The 19,321-nt window shown below is 41.3% G+C and overlaps 1 protein-coding gene across 5 annotated transcripts in view; it reads left to right on the forward strand.

Moving 5' to 3' along the window:
• NLK (nemo like kinase) overlaps positions 1–19,321 on the forward strand; it is a 183,357-nt gene that overhangs the window by 91,374 nt on the left and 72,662 nt on the right. For all 5 annotated transcript variants that reach the window (XR_519262.4, XR_001795249.3, XM_002718934.5 and 2 more), the window contains exon 3: positions 14,373–14,428. Coding sequence is in view for 3 of the 5 variants with exons in the window: in XM_002718934.5 (XP_002718980.1) it covers positions 14,373–14,428 (56 nt within the window). In the remaining 2 variants the exon portion in view is untranslated. The remainder of the gene's footprint in view (positions 1–14,372; positions 14,429–19,321) is intronic.

Consider the following 19,321-nt stretch of genomic DNA (forward strand, 5'->3'; position numbering starts at 1 on the left):
GGCTGTGTTTTAGTCCATTTAAATTGCATTTGTTTTAATAATTTTCAAAATACTAACCAAGTTGCTGTTTTATGACTGGTTCCTCATATTTTTGGATACATAATTTAGAATGATATCTAGTACTTATAGTCACTTATTTCTTGATTTTGCCTTTTTTATAAAAAAGTTATTTGTTTATTTATTTGAAAGGCAGAATGACAGAGGAGGAGACAGAGAGTTAGAAGTGATCTCACCATCTGCTGGCGCTGGTTCACTCCCCAAATGGCCCAATGACCAGGGTTTGGCCAGTTCAAACCCAGAAGCCAGGAATTCTATCTGGGTCTTGCACGTGGATGGGGAGAGGCCCAAGCAGTTGGGTCATCTTTTGCTGCTTTCCCAGGCATATTACCTGGATTGGAAGTGGAATAACTAGGACTCAAACTGGCGCTCATGTAGGATGCTGGCATTGAGTGTAGCAGCTTAACCTGCTGTGCCACAGCACCAGCTCCCTCTGGATTTTGCCATAGTACCACCCCAGCATCAAAGAACACAAACCTTATGTACATTTTCAAAGATTCAAAGATATCTATGGTGAGTTACAAAGGACAGTGTCAGAGTGAGTAGTATAAAACAAACTGGGACCAGCGTTGTGAATGGGTAGTCTTCTCCCAGGTCTCCCACGTGAGTGCAGGGGCCCAACCACTTGGACCATCTTCCACTGCTTTCCCAGGCACACCAGCAGGGAACTGGATTGTAAGTAGAGCAGCTGGGACTCAGACCAGCGCCCATATGTAATACTGGTATTGCGGGCGGCGGCTTTACCTATTATGCAACAGTGCCAGCCTCCAGGTTGCTCCACTTCTGATCCAGCTCCCTGATAAATGGCCTGGGAAAGGCAGCTTGGGACCCTGCCAACCGCATGGGAGATCTAGAAGAAGCTCTGGCTCCTGGATCAGGCCTGGCCCAGCGCTGGGCTGTAGCCACTAGCTGGGGAGTGAACCAGCAGATGGAAGGTCTCTCTTTCTCGCTCTCTCTGTGTAACTCTGACTTTCTTTCTTTCTTTTTTTTTTTTTAAAGACAGAGTTACAGAGAGAGGTAGAGATAGAGAGAGGTCTTCCATCTGCTGGTTCACTCCCCAGATGGCCACAATGGCCAGTGCTCCGCTGATCCGAAGCCAGGAGCCAGGATCTTCTTTTAGGTCTCCCTCATGGGTGCAGGGGCCCAAGGACCTGGGCCATCCTCCACTGCTATTCCAGGCCATAGCAGAGAGCTGGAACGGAAGAGGAGCAGCCAGGACTAGAACCGGCGCCCATATGGGATGCTGGTGCCGCAGGCCAGCGCATTAACCAGCTGCACCACAGCGCCGGCCCCAACTCTGACTTTCAAACAAGTAAATAAATATTTTTTAAAAACTGAATTTTTGAGTATCGCATCCATTAAAACACACAACTAATTATGATGTCGTTTATTAGAGCTGGGCTGTAGGGTCAGAATTTCTATACTATTCTATTCTATTCTATACTATACTACTATTTTCTAGTGGCATGTCTTGGGCCTTGACTTCTCCAAGCTCTGAATTTTATCATTTGCAAAGCAAAAATAACTGTATGTGCTTGTTGGAGAAATTAAACTAGGGGTACCCATAATCCTGTATCTGAGTGTCTGGTTCGAAACTTAGCTCCTCTGATTCCAGTCTGGTTTCATGCTAATCCATACCCTGGGAGGCAGCAGATAATAGCTCAAATAACGGTCCCTTCCACCATGTGGGAAAACTGAACTGGGCTTCTGTCTTTACATGGCGCAGCCTTGGCTTTACAAGCATTTAGGAGTGGACCAGAAGGTAGAAGATTTTCTCTCTCTCTCACTCTCTCTCTGCCTTTCAAATAAAAAATATTTAAAAAATTTAAAAAGCACATGCATACTACCACCATTTGGAGCTTCTAAGCTCCATCATAAAAACCATGCTTGGGGCAAGCATTGTGGCACAGTGGGTTAAGCCACCACTTGGGACACCCACATCCCTTATTTGAATGCTGATTTGAATCACCATTGCTCTGCTTCCAGTCCAGCTCTCAATGCACCTGGGAAGCAGCAGATGCTGCTTGAGTCCCTATCATCCAGATAGCCTCTGTGATGTCCATAGGGGTGTTCAAAAGTGAGGCAGATAGTCGAAGGTGAAAATGATGTGGTACCACTATTTTATACATGGTTAACTTCTGCTGTGATTGAGATCTCTGTGCTAAAGCATCTTGGGGCCAGCATACCTGGTATGTATGGAATGCCCATCTTAAAAAGCAACTGGCATTGATGTAGATAAGGCAACAAATTGTATCCTGTATAAAGAATGCAGTGCTAGTTCATGTGGGGGATACCTCACCTCCCTCAAAAATTTAAAGCAGTCTCCTTTTTTGAAGGGGGCAGACCAGATGTTTAACAGGTGTTACTGTGTGTCAGGAAGTAGGCTATATGCTTCATGTACATTAATATATTTACTTTTAAAATATTTATTTGTTTATTTGAAAGGCAGAGTTACAGAGAGAGAAGGAGAGACAGATTTCCATCTACTGGTTGACTCCCCAAATGGCTGCCATGACTGGGGTTGGGCCAAGCCAAAGGCCACAATGCCATCCTCCCCCTCCTCCCTTTTTTAAAAAGCACTTATTTCTTAAAAGTTGTGTTGGGTGGGCATTTGGCCTGGTGGTTAAGATGTAGGCAGCCACAGCTCAATAGGCTAATCCTCCGCCTGCGGCACTGGCACCCCGGGTTCTAGTCCTGGTCGGGGCACCGGATTCTGTCCCAGTTGCTCCTCTTCCTGTCCAGCTCTCTGCTGGGAGTGCAGTGGAGGATGGCCCAGGTCCTTGGGCCCTGCACCCGCATGGGAGACCAGGAGAAGCACCTGGCTCCTGGCTTCGGATCAGTGCGGTGCGCCAGTCGCAGCAGCCATTGCAGGGTGAACCAACGGAAAAAGGAAGACCTTTCTCTCTGTCTCTCCCTCACTGTCCACTCTGCCTGTTTAAAAAAAAGATGTAGGCAGCAGTTGACTGGCTCAAATACTTGGGTACTGCCTGCCCTAGTTCCTGGTGTTGCTGGACATTTGGGCATGAACCAAAACTCTGTCTGCCTCTCTCTCTCTCTCTCTCTCTCTCTCTCTCTGCTTCTCAAATGAATGAATAAAAAAATTTTTTTAAGTCTTGTCAGATAGGGCTTGTTAACTCTTTATAGAGGAGCAGCCAGAAGCTTAAAATTAAGTAACTTTGGGGCCAGCGCTGTGGCATAGTGTGTAAAGCCGCCGCCTGCAGTGCAGGCATCCAGTGTGGGCGCTGGTTCGAGTCTCAGCTGCTCCACTTCCAATCCAGCTCTCTGCTGTGACCTGGGAAAGCACTAGAAAATGGCCCAAGTCCTTGGACCCTGCACCCTCATGGGCAACTCGCAGGAACCTCCTGGCTCCTGGCTTCGGATCAACACAGCTCCGGCCATTGTGGCCAATTAGGGAGTGAACCAGCAGATGGAAGACTTCTGTCTCTCTCTGCCTCTCCTTCTCTCTGTTTGTAACTCTGAATTTCAAATAAATAAATAAATCTTAAAAAAAAAAAAGGAGTTACAAAGAGAGAGAAGGAGAAGCAAAAAGAGAGAGAGAGAGAGAGAGAGCGCGAAGCTCCAGGCTCCTGGCTTCGGATCGGCACAACTCTGTTGCAGCCAACTGGGGAGTGAACTAGTGGATGAAAGACATCTGTCTGTCTGTCTGTCTGTCTCTCTTTCTCTCTCTCTCTCTCTCTCTATATATATATATATAATCTGCCTTTCCTTCTCTTTCTGTGTAACTCTGACTTTAAAGTAAATAAATAAAATTTTTTTTTTTTTGACAGGCAGAGTGGACAGTGAGAGAGAGAGACAGAGAGAGAAAGGTCTTCCTTTGCCGTTGGATCACCCTCCAATGGCCGCCGCTGCAGCCGGCGCACCGCGCTGATCCGATGGCAGGAGCCAGGATCCAGGTGCTTTTCCTGGTCTCCCATGGGGTGCAGGGCCCAAGCACCTGGGCCATCCTCCACTGCACTCCCTGGCCATAGCAGAGAGCTGGCCTGGAAGAGGGGCAACCGGGACAGAATCCGGCGCCCCAACCGGGACTAGAACCCGGTGTGCCGGCGCCGCATGGTGGAGGATTAGCCTATTGAGCCACGGCGCCGGCAGAATAAATAAATCTTTATCCACTATGCCACAGCACCAGCCCCTAAATGATATTTTTGTGATGTGATAAATGTGAGGACTGCCTGCATGGTTAAATGTTAATGCAGGACAGACTGTTGTGTGCATGGATGGCAAAGTGTATTTGGATCACCAGGGGGTCCTTAAAACCCAGATTAATGGATCTTAACCTCTGACCTACTAAATTGGAATCTTTTGGGTTAAGGTCCAGGTATTTGTAGTTTTTACAGCTTCTTAGTTTACTGGTGTTAGCCAGGTACCATATTAAGGAAAAGAGAAAAATTGTTATTGATTTAAACACTCAAAGATGCTTCAAACACAGAAAAGGTAAACCTTAAGATGAGCCTTTGGAAAATAAAATTTGACTGATCAGAGGGAGAAGAAAGGAATGTCATGATAAAAATGACATTCAGAAAGATTAACGTGGTCATTGTAGGAAGGTTAGATTTTAATTTGGGTGGCTTTTTATGTTTCAGAGAACAGCTACAAAGCCCTGGGAGGCTTTGGATTTTGTTTTGAAAGGATCCTTCAAAGTCACTGTGTCATATTCATTATTTCATGAAATTTGACTGACTTTATATATACACACACAAGTATCTAAGTAGCTACTTTGCCATCTTAAAATTAGGTTCTCCTTGATGCAATAAGTCAGGGAAACAAATGGGTTTAACTTCCTAAAGATTTATGTTGTTTAGGCTTATCACTAGTTTCTAGAAAGAATCTGAGCTATCATAAAATCTAGCAGAATCTTTTCTCACCCACCTAGTGTCCATGTGCATGCACTTTCATCATTGTCAGATGATCAGCATGGAAAGCAATGACTGGGTTTTGTTTTTTTTTAATCATGTAGTCCTTTCACAGTTTGATCAAAGTTATGATCTCTTTTGACAAAATGTACATAGCATTATATTTATGTCATATTAGGCTTTTGCTTGTTCTCTAGAGACCTTTTAGAGCCCCCTTAATGTCTGTTTTGATTTCTGCCAAAAGTCACTGTAATAGAAGTCTTGAGGTTTGTCTTGTATTTAGGCAATGGCAGTAAACGAGCAGTAGGAAGTCAGTGTATTTGAAGGAGTCCGTAAATGAATGAAAGTGACAGGAAAATATTAAGTGTCAGGATCCAGAATGATAGCCTCAGTGATCTCTGACTTTGGGTACTGTTTCCTAGTCTTAGCTTTGGAGTGCTCTACAGAGGAGTGGAATGAAGCAAAGAAGGACAATTTATTTACCTTTGTATAGTCTGACCCAATTCAAAAAGGGCTCTTGGGGTTCGTAAGTAGCATAGAGAATCATACCAAGATAGTACTAATCGGCTCTTTCTCTGAATGCAGACATGCTGTTCAGCTGTAGACATTAGTCATACTAACTGCTAAGTAATACTAACAGCAATACTGACTTTGTGCTGTGTGAAAAAAAAACTGGTGCTGTAGAAGTAGGTTCCTTTTCAGTAGATTTAGTTTTGTTTGTTGTATGCCTAAAATTTATGGTGCTGGGCAAATTAGTAATTCTTTTAAAATAATACAGCCTTCCAGGTTCATGGACTGGAATATTCAATATGGTTAATATGTTTGTTTTCCCCAGTTGAACGGTATATTCAGTGTAGTCCCAATCAAAATCCCAGAAGGATTTTTTTTTTTAAGATTTATTTATTTATTTGAAAAGGCAGAGTTACAGAGAGATTGAGGTCTTTCATCCACTGGTTCTCTCCCCAGTTGGCTGCAATGGCCAGAGCTGTGCAGATCTGAAGCCAGGAGTCAAGAGCTTCCTTTGGGTCTCCCACATGGGTGCAGGGGCCCAAGGACTTGCACCATCTTCTACTGTTTTCCCAGGCCATAGCAGAGAACTGGATTGAAAGTGGAGCAGCTGGGACTCGAACTGGCCACTCATATAGGATGCCGGCACTACAGGCAGCGGCTTTACCTTCTTCACCACAGTGCCACCCCTGTTCGTTTCATAAGATTCACTCATTTATTTGAAAGGCAGAGTTAAAGAGAGGCAGAAGCAGAGAGAGAGAGAGAGAGGTCTTCCACTGCCCGTCCACTCCCCAAATGGCTGCAATGTCCAGAGCTGCACCAGTCTGAAGCCAGGAGCCTGGAGCCTCCCCTGGGTCTCCCACGTGGGTGCAGGGGCCCAAATACTCAGGACATTTCCACTGCTTTCCCAGGCCATAGCAGAGAGCTGGATCAGAAGTGGTGCAGCCAGGAATTGGACTAGCACCCATATGGGATACTGGTACTGTAGGTGGCGCTCCACCTGCTACACCATAGTGCCAGCCACAGGGTTTTGTATTTCTATATGTGTAGAAATTGCCAAACTTCTAAAGTTTATGGAAATGCAAAAGCTGCAAAATAATCTTGAAGAAGCTGAGTAAAGTTAGATACTACTAGGTATTGAGACCGCTATCAAGTATTGAGATTCAGGTATTGAGCAGCATAAAGCATTGAGCACAATGTATGGAGGCAGTACAGGGATAGACAAATAGATTTATTATAGAATAGAATAGGAAGTCTATAAACTGACATGCATATATATATTCACCTGATTTACTAAAGAGATGCCACTGCAATCCAGTGGGGAAATATAGCCATTTCAAGGAACAGTTCTTGTTATTTGATATCCATATTAAAGAAAGATAAACCTTAGGGGCTCGGAGGTGGGTTCAGCGTGTTAAAGCCGCAGCCTGCAGGGCCAGCACCCCCTGGGGACACTGGTTTGAGTTCTGGCTGATGCACTTCTGATCCAGCTCCCTGCCGATACGCTTGGGAAAGCAGAGGAGAAAGGCCCAAGTCCTTGGGCTCCTGCACCCACATGGGAGACCCAGGGAGGCTCCTGGTTCCTGACTTCAGACCAGCCCAGATGTGGCCATTTGAGGAGTGAAGGTGGAAGATCTTTGTCTCTCCCTCTGTAACTGTCAAATAAATAAATATAAATATTTTTTAAAAAGGATAAATCTTAGCCCCTACTGCCCACCGTATACATAAATTATTTCAAAATGGATCATAGAATGGTAAAATAGTAAAGCTTCTAGGCTAAAATATAGGGAAATCTCTCTTTGACTTTAGGTAAGCAAAGTTTTGTTGTTGTTGTTGTTGTTTTAAGGTTTATTTATTTATTTGAAAGAGTTACGGAGAGAGGGAGAGACAAAAATAGAGAGATCTTTCTTCTACTGGTTACTCCCCAGATGGCCACAACAGCCAGGGCTGGGCCAGACTGAAGTCAGGAGCTCCTTCCAGGTCTCCCATGGGTAGCAGGGTCAAACACATGGGCTGTCCTCCTCTGCTTTTCCCAAGCCATTAGCAAGGAGCTGGATTGGAAGTAGAGTAACAGGTACATGAACTGCTACCCATATGGGATGCCTATGTCCCAGGCAGCAGGCAGCAGCTTTATCTGCTATGCCACAATGCCGGCCCACAAGATTAAGATTTCTTAATTGAAAGCAAAACGTTTAAAAATAAATAGCATTTTGAAGAAGACAAAAATAAATGTCTTACATGACATTTTCCAGATTATAAATTGTGTCTAAATATCATACATCATATAAACAGCATCTGTAAATCAAGATGTTTTACCAGTAAAAGAGATAATCAAGTATTTTACAAAAGAGAAGAACATGAATATGTTCAAAGTTGTTAGTCATCAGAGAAAAATATAAAACTACACTAAAAATACCACTATACCCATCAGAATGGCTGAAATTAAAAATATTGATAGTTCATAGTGTTGGCAAGGATGTAGATCAACTGAAACTGTTTTTTGGTGGGGAGGGTGTGTTCATTTTATTTTTATTTGAAACATAGAGTTAAATGGAGAGACACAGAGAGCTTCTGTCTGCTAGTTTACCCTCCCAAATGCCTACAATAGCCAGGGCTAGCACAGGCTAATGCTGGGAGCAAGGACATCCACAGGGGTCTCCCACAAGAGTGGTAGGAATCCAAGTACTCGGGCAGTCATCTGCTGTTTCCCAAGTGCATCGACAAGAAGCTGGATTGGAAGTAGAGGTGGAATTCAGATCCTAGGCACTTCCAGTATGTTATATAGGTGCCCTAAGCAAAGGCTTAGCCTGCTGCGCCACAATGTCACCCCTCAACTCAAACTCTTGTTCATTTCTAATAAGAGCATAAATTTGTAAAACCACTTAGGAAAATTGGCAGTTTCCACCAACACTAAATCCAATGGCTCGGCAGTTCTACTCATTGGTTTATACTAAAGAGAAATGAATATGGCACTGTGGGTTAAGTTGCCACCTGCGAAGCTGGCCCCTGCCTCCCATGTGGGAGACCAGATTATAAATTCACTCCTGGCTTCAGCCTGGCCTAGCCCCAGCCATTTGGAGAGTGAACCAGAAGATGGAAGAGCTTTCTGTCTCTCCCTCTTTCTCTGTAACTTTGCCTTTCAAATAAATGAATCTTAAAAAAAGAGAAATGAATACATATATCCACCAAAAAGTACATACAAGAATGTTCATAGCAGTTTTATTTCTGATAACTAGAATTGGGAAACAATGCAAACATCTGCTAGTAGTAATGCAGACAAGTACATTGTGGTATATGCCTTTCTGATGGTGGCATCCTATAGCTCAGTATAAAGGATGAGCCACGACTGATCCACACAGCAACATGGATGAATCTCACAAGTGTAACAGTAGATGAAAGAAGTCTTATACAGGAGACTTCATTCAGAAAAGATGCAATTTTTGTAACATTTAAGAACAGACAAAATGAATCTGTGGTACCATAGTGGGAATAATATAAGAAAGTTTTGGCTGAAAAGGGGCAGTGGAGCTCTCGGGTATTGAAAACGCTTAATTTCTTGATCTGGTGTTTACATGGACATGTGTGTGTAAAAATTCACCAGATTACATGCTTAGGATTTGTGTTCTATTTTACAATTTTATTTAAAAATAGTAATCTAAACGGTTCCCTGCCTTAAAGAACTTATTATCTATTGAGATTGTGATTGGGGGAAGGAGCTTCTTTGCTTAACATGATATTTAACTGGGTTCTTTGTAAATGTCTTATTGAGTTCTTGGCAGGATAGAAACTCAGTAAATGTTCTGTGAATGAACAGTTCAATTTCTTGTCTTTACATTTTGGATTCACATTGTTCACAGTAATTGGTTACTTTGTTGGGGTGACTGAAACTGAGCTATTTATCCATTATATAACCAGTTTAAGTGAAGCTCCTATCATGAAGGTTGAAATTGTAAAAAGTTAATAATGAGCTTTTGTCCATTTCTTAAAAGATTTGAGAAATGTGCTGTTTGGTAATGACTGTCACCTAAGGGTGTAACTTTAATTCATTTTTTAATTCATCAAGTCTTTATCTTCTTTTTGTATTTGAGACCCTTTGAAGAGTTGATAATATTTTGAGATACTTGGAAACTTTACAAACCAAAGTCTTTTTTTAAATTAATTTTTTTTATTTGACAGGTAGAGTTATAGACAGTGAGAAAGAGAGACCGAGAGAAAGGTCTTCCTTCCGTTGGTTCTCTCCCCAGATGGCCACTATGGCCGGCATGCTGCACCAATCCGAAGCTAGGAGCCAGGTGCTTCTTCCTGGTCTCCCATGCGGGTGCAGGGGCCCAGGCACTTGGGCCATCCTCTACTGCCCTCCCGGGCCACAGCAGAGAGCTGGACTGGAAGAGGAGCAACAGGGACTAGAACCTGGCACCTATATGGGATGCCGGTGCCGCAGGCAGAGGATTAACCAAGTGAGCCACTGTGCCAGCCCACAAACCAAAGTCTTACAAGTGTCTTCTTTTTTACATCATGAGTCTAATTTCTCATACTTTTATTCCCTTAACTAACAGTAGGACTGTGGAGAAACTCTGTCTTTAAATGGAGAGTCAGGTGTGAAATGTGAAATTTGAAACAGCCCCTATTTCTTCTCAGTTACTCATTTACGTTTTTTCTGAGATTCCTGGATCATTTCTGCTATCTAAGTACTGTTTTCTACACCTAGAAACAGTAGAATGTCATCCTCTGATAAGCGTTTTAGAGTAGAAAAAGTACAAGGATAAAATAACAGGCATTTTTAAAATTCCAGAGTTTAAAATATAATACCTTTGAAACTAACAGAGCTAAATGCTGTAGTGAAAGTGTCTAACCGTATTTTATAAGGCTTTTCTACAGAAAGCCTCATGAGATAGGGAGTAAGAAAGCCTCATTCTTCTCTATCAAGGTTTAAAATGTGTGGTTGTCACCTTCCTCTAGATAACCTCTAATTATAGAAAAGAGATTTGAAGTGTAAAATAGCTTTCTCTAATGGACACTGTCACTCATTACATTCTGTTTTCCCCCAAGGCAGGATGTATGTTGTTCAGATACAGTATAGAGTCAAAAGATGTCAAGTAAAACACTAGTTTCCAACTGCCTTTCTCAAGTGTCAAATATTCATGTTAAAACATTTCTGTCAGGCCTGGCAATATGACGCAGGGGTAAAGCCACCGCCTGCAAAACCAGCATCCCATATGAGTACTAGTTGGAGTCCCAGCTGCTCCACTGCTGATCCAGCTCTCTGCTAATGTGCCTGGGAAAGCAGCAGAATATGGCCCAAGTGCCTAGGCCTCTGAACCCACACGGGAGATCCAGAAGATACTCCTGGCTTCAGCCTGACCCAGCTTCAGCCGTTGAGCCATATATCTTTAAAAAATTTTTTTCCTGTTAACTTGATGTGAGTTTATAACACTAATTATATAGTATTTAAATAGAAATGAAATAATTTCTTTCATATGATAAAATTTATTCTTTGAAGAAACTGGAAAAAAGTTATTACTGTTTATACCAAAATTCTAAATGTAAACATTTTAATTCATAAAGGAAAAAAATAGATATTCCTTATTTAAACTGTCTTTTTGTTTGTTTGTTTGTTTTTGTTTTTTGACAGGCAGAGTGGATAGTGAGAGAGAGACAGTGAGAAAGGTCTTCCTTTTGCCGTTGGTTCACCCTCCAATGGCCGCCGCAGCCGGCGCGCTGCGGCCAGCGCACCGCGCTGATCCGAAGGCAGGAGCCAGGTGCTTCTCCTGGTCTCCCATGGGGTGCAGGGCCCAAGTACTTGGGCCATCCTCCACTGCACTCCCTGGCCACAGCAGAGAGCTGGCCTGGAAGAGGGGCAACCGGGACAGAATCCGGCGCCCCGACCGGGACTAGAACCCGGTGTGCCGGCGCCGCTAGGTGGAGGATTAGCCTATTGAGCCGCGGCTCCAGCCTAAACTGTTTTTTAAAACCTCTACATTTAACTGATTTTTGAAGTGAATGAAGGCTTTTTCACCAAATGAAGTTTTAGTTTAATACAATAAATCCTAAGTTAAAATTTAAAGTGAACACTTGCCTAAAAAAAGAGGAACCATTAAGGTGGACAAGTAAGTTGCAAGAAGAAAAGGAAAGGAGGTGGAGGATAAATCTTCAGGTTAAAACTCAAAAGGCATAAATCAATCATAATAATACAGTAATGTTAAGTACTCCTGGTTTAGACTAACAGATTTTTTATTAAGAAAACTAAATATTAAAGAATTAGATCTGATAATTATATTTTTAAAAGCTGTTTAAAAATCTGTTATAGTAAGGCCGGCGCTGCGGCTCACTAGGCTAATCCTCCGCCTTGCGGCGCCGGCACACCGGGTTCTAGTCCCGGTCGGGGCGCTGGATTCTGTCCCGGTTGCCCCTCTTCCAGGCCAGCTCTCTGCTGTGGCCAGGGAGTGCAGTGGAGGATGGCCCAGGTGCTTGGGCCCTGCACCCCATGGGAGACCAGGAAAAGCACCTGGCTCCTGGCTCCTACCATCGGATCAGCGCGGTGCGCCGGCCACGGCGGCCATTGGAGGGTGAACCAACGGCAAAGGAAGACCTTTCTCTCTGTCTCTCTCTCTCTCTCTCACTGTGCACTCTGCCTGTCCAAAAAAAAAAAAAAAATCTGTTATAGATACTGAAATAAGGCTGATATATACAACAACAGGTAGGTATTTAGCCTAGCAGTTAAGATACCTACGTTCCATGTTGAAGTGCCTGGGTTTGATGCTCAGGCCCACTCCTGACTCCAGCTTCCTGCTGATTCAAACCCTGAGTGGTAGTGGTTGTAACTCAGGTGATCAGATTCCTGCTATCCCTGGGGGAGACCTCAGTTGAGATCTTTGCTCCCAGTTTTTCTTTTCTTTCTTTCTTTTTTTTTTTTTTAAGATTTATCTATTTTATTTGAAAGGCAGAGTTAGAGAGAGGTAGAGGCAGAGAGGTCTTCCATCCGCTGGTTCACTCCCCAGTTGGCTGCAACAGCCAGAGCTCCACCAATCTGAAACCAGGAGCCTAGCGCTTCTTCTGGGTCTCCCACGTGGGTACAGGGCCAAAGGACTTGGGCCATCTTCCATTTTTTCCCAGGCCATAGCAGAGAGCTGGATCAGAAATGGAGCAGCCAGGACTCGAACCAGCACCTGGGATGCCAGCACTGCAGGCGATGGCCTTACCTGCGCCAGCCCCTCCCAGTTTTTATAGGCATTTGGCAGTGAACCAGTGAATGGGAGTTCTCTTTCTGTCTGTGTTTCTGTGCCTCTCAAATAAGTAAGTAAATACACTAAAAAAATAAACAGGAAAAATTGTATGAGAAAGTAGAGGGTATAGATAAAAGAAGAATGCCCATGTGTGGATAATAAATGCCATGTATTGATGTATTCTTTATTTTTTTCTACTTTTATATATTTGAAATTCTCCAAAATTCCAAAATAAAAAAATGAAACTTAGCTAAAAATCACAAAGTTTGAACTTGTATCAAACAGCTTTTATTAAAAAAAAAAAAACAGCTTTTATGCTGTTAGTTTCTTCCATGTTCTTTAAGTCTTGTATTTCTCATTAGCAAACTGGGTTCAAATTCATGGGTATGATGTCATAGATGAGGCTTAAAAGAACAGCTAGGCATTTGGTAAGGGGAATTTGGCCTATTTGTTATGTTGTGATGGTAGAAGTCACATTGGTAGTATGCTGTCTTTTTTAAAGAACTTGAAATTCAGATGCCTTGAAGTGTGTTTGCCCCACTCTAGTGACTTATACTAGGAATAAAACCCAAAATACCTAACATGACTTGGAGGTTTTAGGTGATATATCTCCTTTGTGATGTATCTCCACTTTGTACAGGTCTGTTTCCTCTCTGTGCACTATGCTCCCTGAGCACTGGCTTTTCTGCTCCTGCATTCTGCCTCAGTGTCTTTACATTGCCTGCTTACTGACTACTTCTACCCAGCTTTCCAGCTTTCAGATCCTAATGTACCTCAGGAAACTGTTTCCTACCTAACACTCTACATTTTTCCTTCATGATAATAGATACCATTTTATATATTTGTGTAACTGTTTGTTTCGTGTTTATTTTTTCTCTAGTCATAAAAGCAGGATTAATTTCTCTTTCATTCATGAGTTTAATCTGCTGCTTCTCACTAGTGCCTGGCAGTTAGGATGTTCATAGTAAACATGTGTTGAACAGAGGAATAAGGAAAGGAATGAGTGGTATACACAGCTCCCCATACTCTTAGAGCAACACTAACTTAAAAGCAGTTGTTTTCTTTTTATTTTTTTTTTCTTTTTATTTTTTTACAATACTCTCAACAGATTTTTTTTTTTCTTTTTTTTGACAGGCAGAGTTAGACAGTGAGAGAGAGAGAGACAGAGAGAAAGGTCTTCCTTCCATTGGTTCACCCCCCAAATGGCTGCTACGGCCAGCGCGCTGCGCCAATCCGAAGCCAGGAGCCAGGTGCTTCCTCCTGGTCTCCCATGCGGGTGCAGGGCCCAAGCTCTTGGGCCATCTCCACTGCCTTCCCGGGCCACCGCAGAGAGCTGGACTGGAAGAGAAGCAACCGGGACAGAATCCAGTGCCCCAACCGGGACTAGAACCCGGGGTGCCAGTGCTGCAGGCAGAGGATCAGCCAAGTGAGCCACGGTGCCGACTTCTCAACAGATTTTGGTGGCATGTGGTGTAACCCAGTTGCCTCTCTTTCTGTAGTATGGGTAGAATTGTCTTTGAGGTAATAAGTTCAAAAATCTATCTTATTGTTTAGGACTGTGTTTCTTAACTGCTAAGTTCAGTTAATGTCAATTGGCAGTTGTGACAGCCTTAAGTCATTAAAGAGTTAATATTATATACTATTTATGTCAAATTTATCAAATTTTGTTTCCTTTTTAGTTCTCTAAATTTGGCTTTTTTTTTCCTTTTCTCAGGTACTCTCTGCCCTTGACATACTCCAACCTCCACACATTGACTATTTTGAAGAAATGTATCCTAACCAGGGAATATGAAAGAAGGGGACAATTTATTATTATTAATTCATTTTAGCACCTTCTGGGGTTTATGCCTTGAAGTATATTAAATCTCATCCTTGCAGAAGTGGTTGAATACCTGGAACCAGGTAATTTTGAAATCCCAAGTATCTGGCAGAGCTCAGTATTGTCAACATGTCCTGGTAGGTGATGCATAGAACAGGACATCTGAAAAGATACTTAATCCCTACACAGCTTTATGAGAATCATTATTACCATACCTACTTCGCAGGTGAAACCAGTAAGGCAGCCATGTTGTGGTGGAATCCAATAAAGTCCTTTTGCCACAATTCAGTAATATTGATGGTGGTAGTAATGGTGATGATAACGCCCATTATGTATATAATTTTTATCAATTGCCATGCACAATTCTAACTTCTTTCCACATGAGTTTATTTAGTCATTGTAATGACCCTTTTGGGACAGTATTATCCCCATTTTACAGAAAAAGAAGTTGAGACAAAAAAGGTAAGAAAATTGACCAAGATCATAGAGCTAGTAAATGTTGAGATTGAAGTTCACTTCTAGACAATCCGACTATATAATCTTGCTTTCAACCCTTACCTGTAATGCTTCTGTCAGGATACAGGTCTTAACATTGTCCTCATACTACTGCTCATGTCTAAAAAGTAGTATGTTAGGTATTGTGAATCATATTGATCTGTAAAATACTGCTTGATAATAGCTTCTGTGTGCATGGAAAAAATTGAGACATAGGTTAGGTCATCTCACATTCCTAGGCAAATTTTCACCAGTTTCCATTCTTCATTTTGCTTGGTAAAGCTTTAACTGAAGGATGGGGAATCCTAAATCATTGAATTTGGTAGCACATAATAGTGTAATTTAGTCAAACTTTAGGCTTTTTATTAACACCTTAGAGCTTTCACAAAGAACTGAAACCAATATAATAATGAGGTTCTTTTCCTGGTGCAGCAGTGAAAATCTCAGTTTTACACAAATGGTAGGTAATTCCGTACTAGATGTTTACCTTTTAAATATGTGTAGAAACTGGGAACAATTAAGAGCTTCCCAAAAAGAAAGAAAAAGCTAAGCTGGCTAGGAAATTGAGAAACCTTATAAGGTGATAGATTTGTCACTAATCCATACTACTTCGATGTTTGATCTGATAAACCAGAAGTTCTTGAATGCTGTAACCTTGGTGATATTTGCATCCGTGATGGAATTAAATTAATCCCTTGTCAATAAAACTCAGTGGACTTGGGATGCTCCAGTCCTACACATTCCAAAGAAAGGGCTCCCTTGACCGGCTTCTGGTAGATAAGAGTGTCTGTACACCCGATTCTTGTGGCCAGGCCTGGTACTTCTGACACATCCTTTGTTAATAAGTACAAAGTTAACCTAAGAGTAGGAGAACTTCAAAGGTTACTTTCTCCTCAGCGGCAGATCTGTATTAGCAACTGAGGATAAGGTATTAATGATTCCATACACTTTGTGACAATTACTGGATCCTCACTGAAGAAAAGGAGCTTATTTAATTCAGCGGAAGTCCTTTTCTACACCTGCCAGAGGCTACCCTCTATCCTTTTAGTTGGTGGAAAGGAAATCCACACACTGGAAGGCATTCCTATCAGTGCGTGAGTACCTTTTTTGCCTCTTTGGAAATGAAGTCGCTGAAACCAAACCTGGAAGTTAGGAGAAATTTCTTTCATTAAATATATTAATGTTAGTGTATTATAGATTTGTGTTGGGGGATCCCAAAACCACCTTAGGTTCAATGAATCAACCCAGAAAAGCTGTTTTTCTCCTGGTTACCCTTCATTCCTACAAAAAGATATAAGATTAAAAATTAAAATCAGCAGAAGAAAAAGACTAGTGGGACCTGGTGTGAGGTTCCCATTGTCTTTTCCCAGTGGAAGTGCATACACAATGCTTAATTCTCTCAGCAATGATTTATATGACAACATGGGCAAGTGTTGCCAACTAGTGAAGCTCACCTAAGCCTTGGTGTCCAGGGATTTTAGTGTGGGTCAGTCAGAAAAGCATTGAGCACCTGTATGACTGGCCTTAGGTACTCAGTCTCCAGCCTTCCTCCCACTTTCTCCCTAAGATCAAACTAATACAGCATTGACTGAGGCCACAGGCAAACAAAAACAGGTGTTCACCATAAATCGTATTGTTAACATGAACTGTCATGGGCAAAGCCCCAGATAAACTGAAACGCTGTAATCAGGCACGTATTCCAGTGGCACAAAGTTTATTTCCCAGAAATAAGGCAAAGACCAGGAACCCTGAAATGTACAGGGTTTGGGCCTCCAGGTCTGCTGAGTTAATTCTTTACTGTTCATAGGCCATTAATGGGAGAAAATGTTTTTATATAAGATAATCGGTGAATTTGAGTATAGTAAGTAATACTAAATATATGTAGATTCTCTTTATTGAACACTTAGCTATTAAATCCATTTTCTGTCTTAGATTTCAAATACAAATTGTCTATATAAGGTATTAATTTTATATCCTGGGGTTTGTCATCCCTTTAAAAGCCCTGTTTGTGCTTCTGTAAGGTAAGAGTTCTCAGTCACTTAACATTATTGATATGATAAGTCGAGTCTAAGGAATCTTTGATTCATCAGTGTTTCAAATAGTTAAAGAACAGAGAAAGAGTTAAGATAGTTATAGTTTAAAACTATGAGTAGCATAGGTGGTTTAGTAGCTGTTGATAGCTGATTTCAGCCCATTTCATTAGTTAGCCAAATATTTCAATGAAATTCCTCCCTGCAAGATTGTTCATAAGTATTTGAGAGCCTTTGTCATGAATATTCACTGAGCCCTCAAGTACACCATTTCTTAAATGTTTTACTTTCTTATTTAGTCATGTCACTTATTTTTTAACTTAGTGTTAAAAAAAATTGGCACAATACTCTCATAATAACTTGCTGACTACAGATAGAAAAATCTTCCAGACCTAAACTTTGATATTCTTATGTTTTCTGACTTAATTTTTAAAAGGTAAGTGTTTTCAAATAGTGGCATCACTGGGAAAAACTGAATCCATTTTGCAAAAAAGAATTATAGCTGTTATAAGATTATAAAGACTTTTAATGAAAGAATAAATTAGCTTTAAGTACAGGATACTAAAAATTTGTTTAATGGAACAGCTGTTCAATATAAGAAATGCCTTAGCCACATATGTACTTTGCCTTTGCTTATTCTTTTAATATACTAAATGGAAAGTTTTCTGTTTTATGCTTTTTTAATGCAAATAAATTTTTATAGCCAGATTAAAAAATTTGTTTCCTTATTCCTTAATTATTCTCTGAAAAATAAGAACTCATTACCTAAAACAAACATATTGAAGATTGATAGGCTCTTATTACTATATGAATTTATTGTAATAAATATACATATCAAGAGCTCCCTTTGTAATTTCTCAAAAACATGCCACAGACATCATGCATGATTTTAGACACACAATGCCAGCCCCTCAAGTATACAGTTAGGAGTATTAACATATAGCATCATGCAGCTAATAATGATATTTCTCAAAAGAACTGTAATAAAATTATTATATCAGTGCCCACCAGAAATTTAGCTTTAGATAGTTTATTTAAATAATTTAGATAGCTTCCTCAAGCAATTAAAAAAAGATACCTAGATTATAACTGCTTACCAATCTGCCTTCACAGAAGAAGCAATAAATTCTACCATGTATTCTTTATTTTCTTTTTGGTGTTGTAGTTAGTAATCTAGTGTGTCAACCTTGCAAGTATATTTGTTAATAATTTTAAAGATAATGTATTTTTCTCAGCTGAAGTGTTAGCTTTTAAAGAGTTATGTTTTCTGTTTTGTGCTTTGAGTTTCCACTTAGAAATCCATATGAAAATAGTTTGGTAATTAATTACTTTGAACCTGATGAAATTTAATCTAAAACCAGTTCTGATCATCTGATTGGAGAATGATATTTATTATGCTTCAGTCAGGATTCTGCACTCAGTACAATATAAACAGGCCTGTTCCCAGAAGCACTGTGTATGCTTACTGAATTGGAAATAAAATCTTGGTTTGCTTTGGAAGAAGCTTATTTTTAACTTGAAACGTAATCTTAGCGTTTAAGAATATGGTTGGTGCAGGTCTTCTGTACTAGAAGCAGTTACATCCTAAATCCAGTGAAAATGAGAAGTCTAGTGGGATGACCGTGCATCCAAGTTGGTTGGGACAGTCTTGGACTTTGCTAATCTTAGTACAATTATTAATAAGTTCCCCCTTTCACTTGTAGAAGTATTTCTGTTTGAATGGTAAGTTTTGGCAGTGCTTAAACAAGAATTTCTTGTCACACAGAAATATGTGTGTGGGGGCCGGTGCCGCGGCTCACTAAGCCTAGTAATCCTCCGCCTTGTGGCGCCGGCACACCGGGTTCTAGTCCCAGTTGGGGCACCGGATTCTGTCCCGGTTGCCCCTCTTCCAGGCCAGCTCTCTGCTGTGGCCTGGGAGTGCAGTGGAGGATGGCCCAAGTACTTGGGCCCTGCACCCCATGGGAGACCAGGATAAGTACCTGGCTCCAGCCATCGGATCAGCGCGGTGCGCCGGCCGCGGCGGCCATTGGAGGGTGAACCAACGGCAAAGGAAGACCTTTCTCTCTGTCTCTCTCTCTCACTGTCCACTCTGTCAAATAAATAAATAAATAAATAAATAAATAAAACAAATTCTTAAAAAAGAAAATAAATTCTCGACCTAACCACCACTTTGCCAGTATTTGGTCAGCCTTTTTATTCACTTAATATCTGTGGTGGTTTTAAAAATATAATTTTTCATTTATTTAATCTTGCAGAAAGTTTATGTGGGCCCAATGAAAGATTTTGTGATGAAGAAAGAATTAGAAGTGTACTTTGGAT

Source organism: Oryctolagus cuniculus, chromosome 17 (genome assembly GCF_964237555.1).
Source record: "Oryctolagus cuniculus chromosome 17, mOryCun1.1, whole genome shotgun sequence".
NCBI classification, from domain to species: Eukaryota; Metazoa; Chordata; class Mammalia; order Lagomorpha; family Leporidae; genus Oryctolagus; species Oryctolagus cuniculus.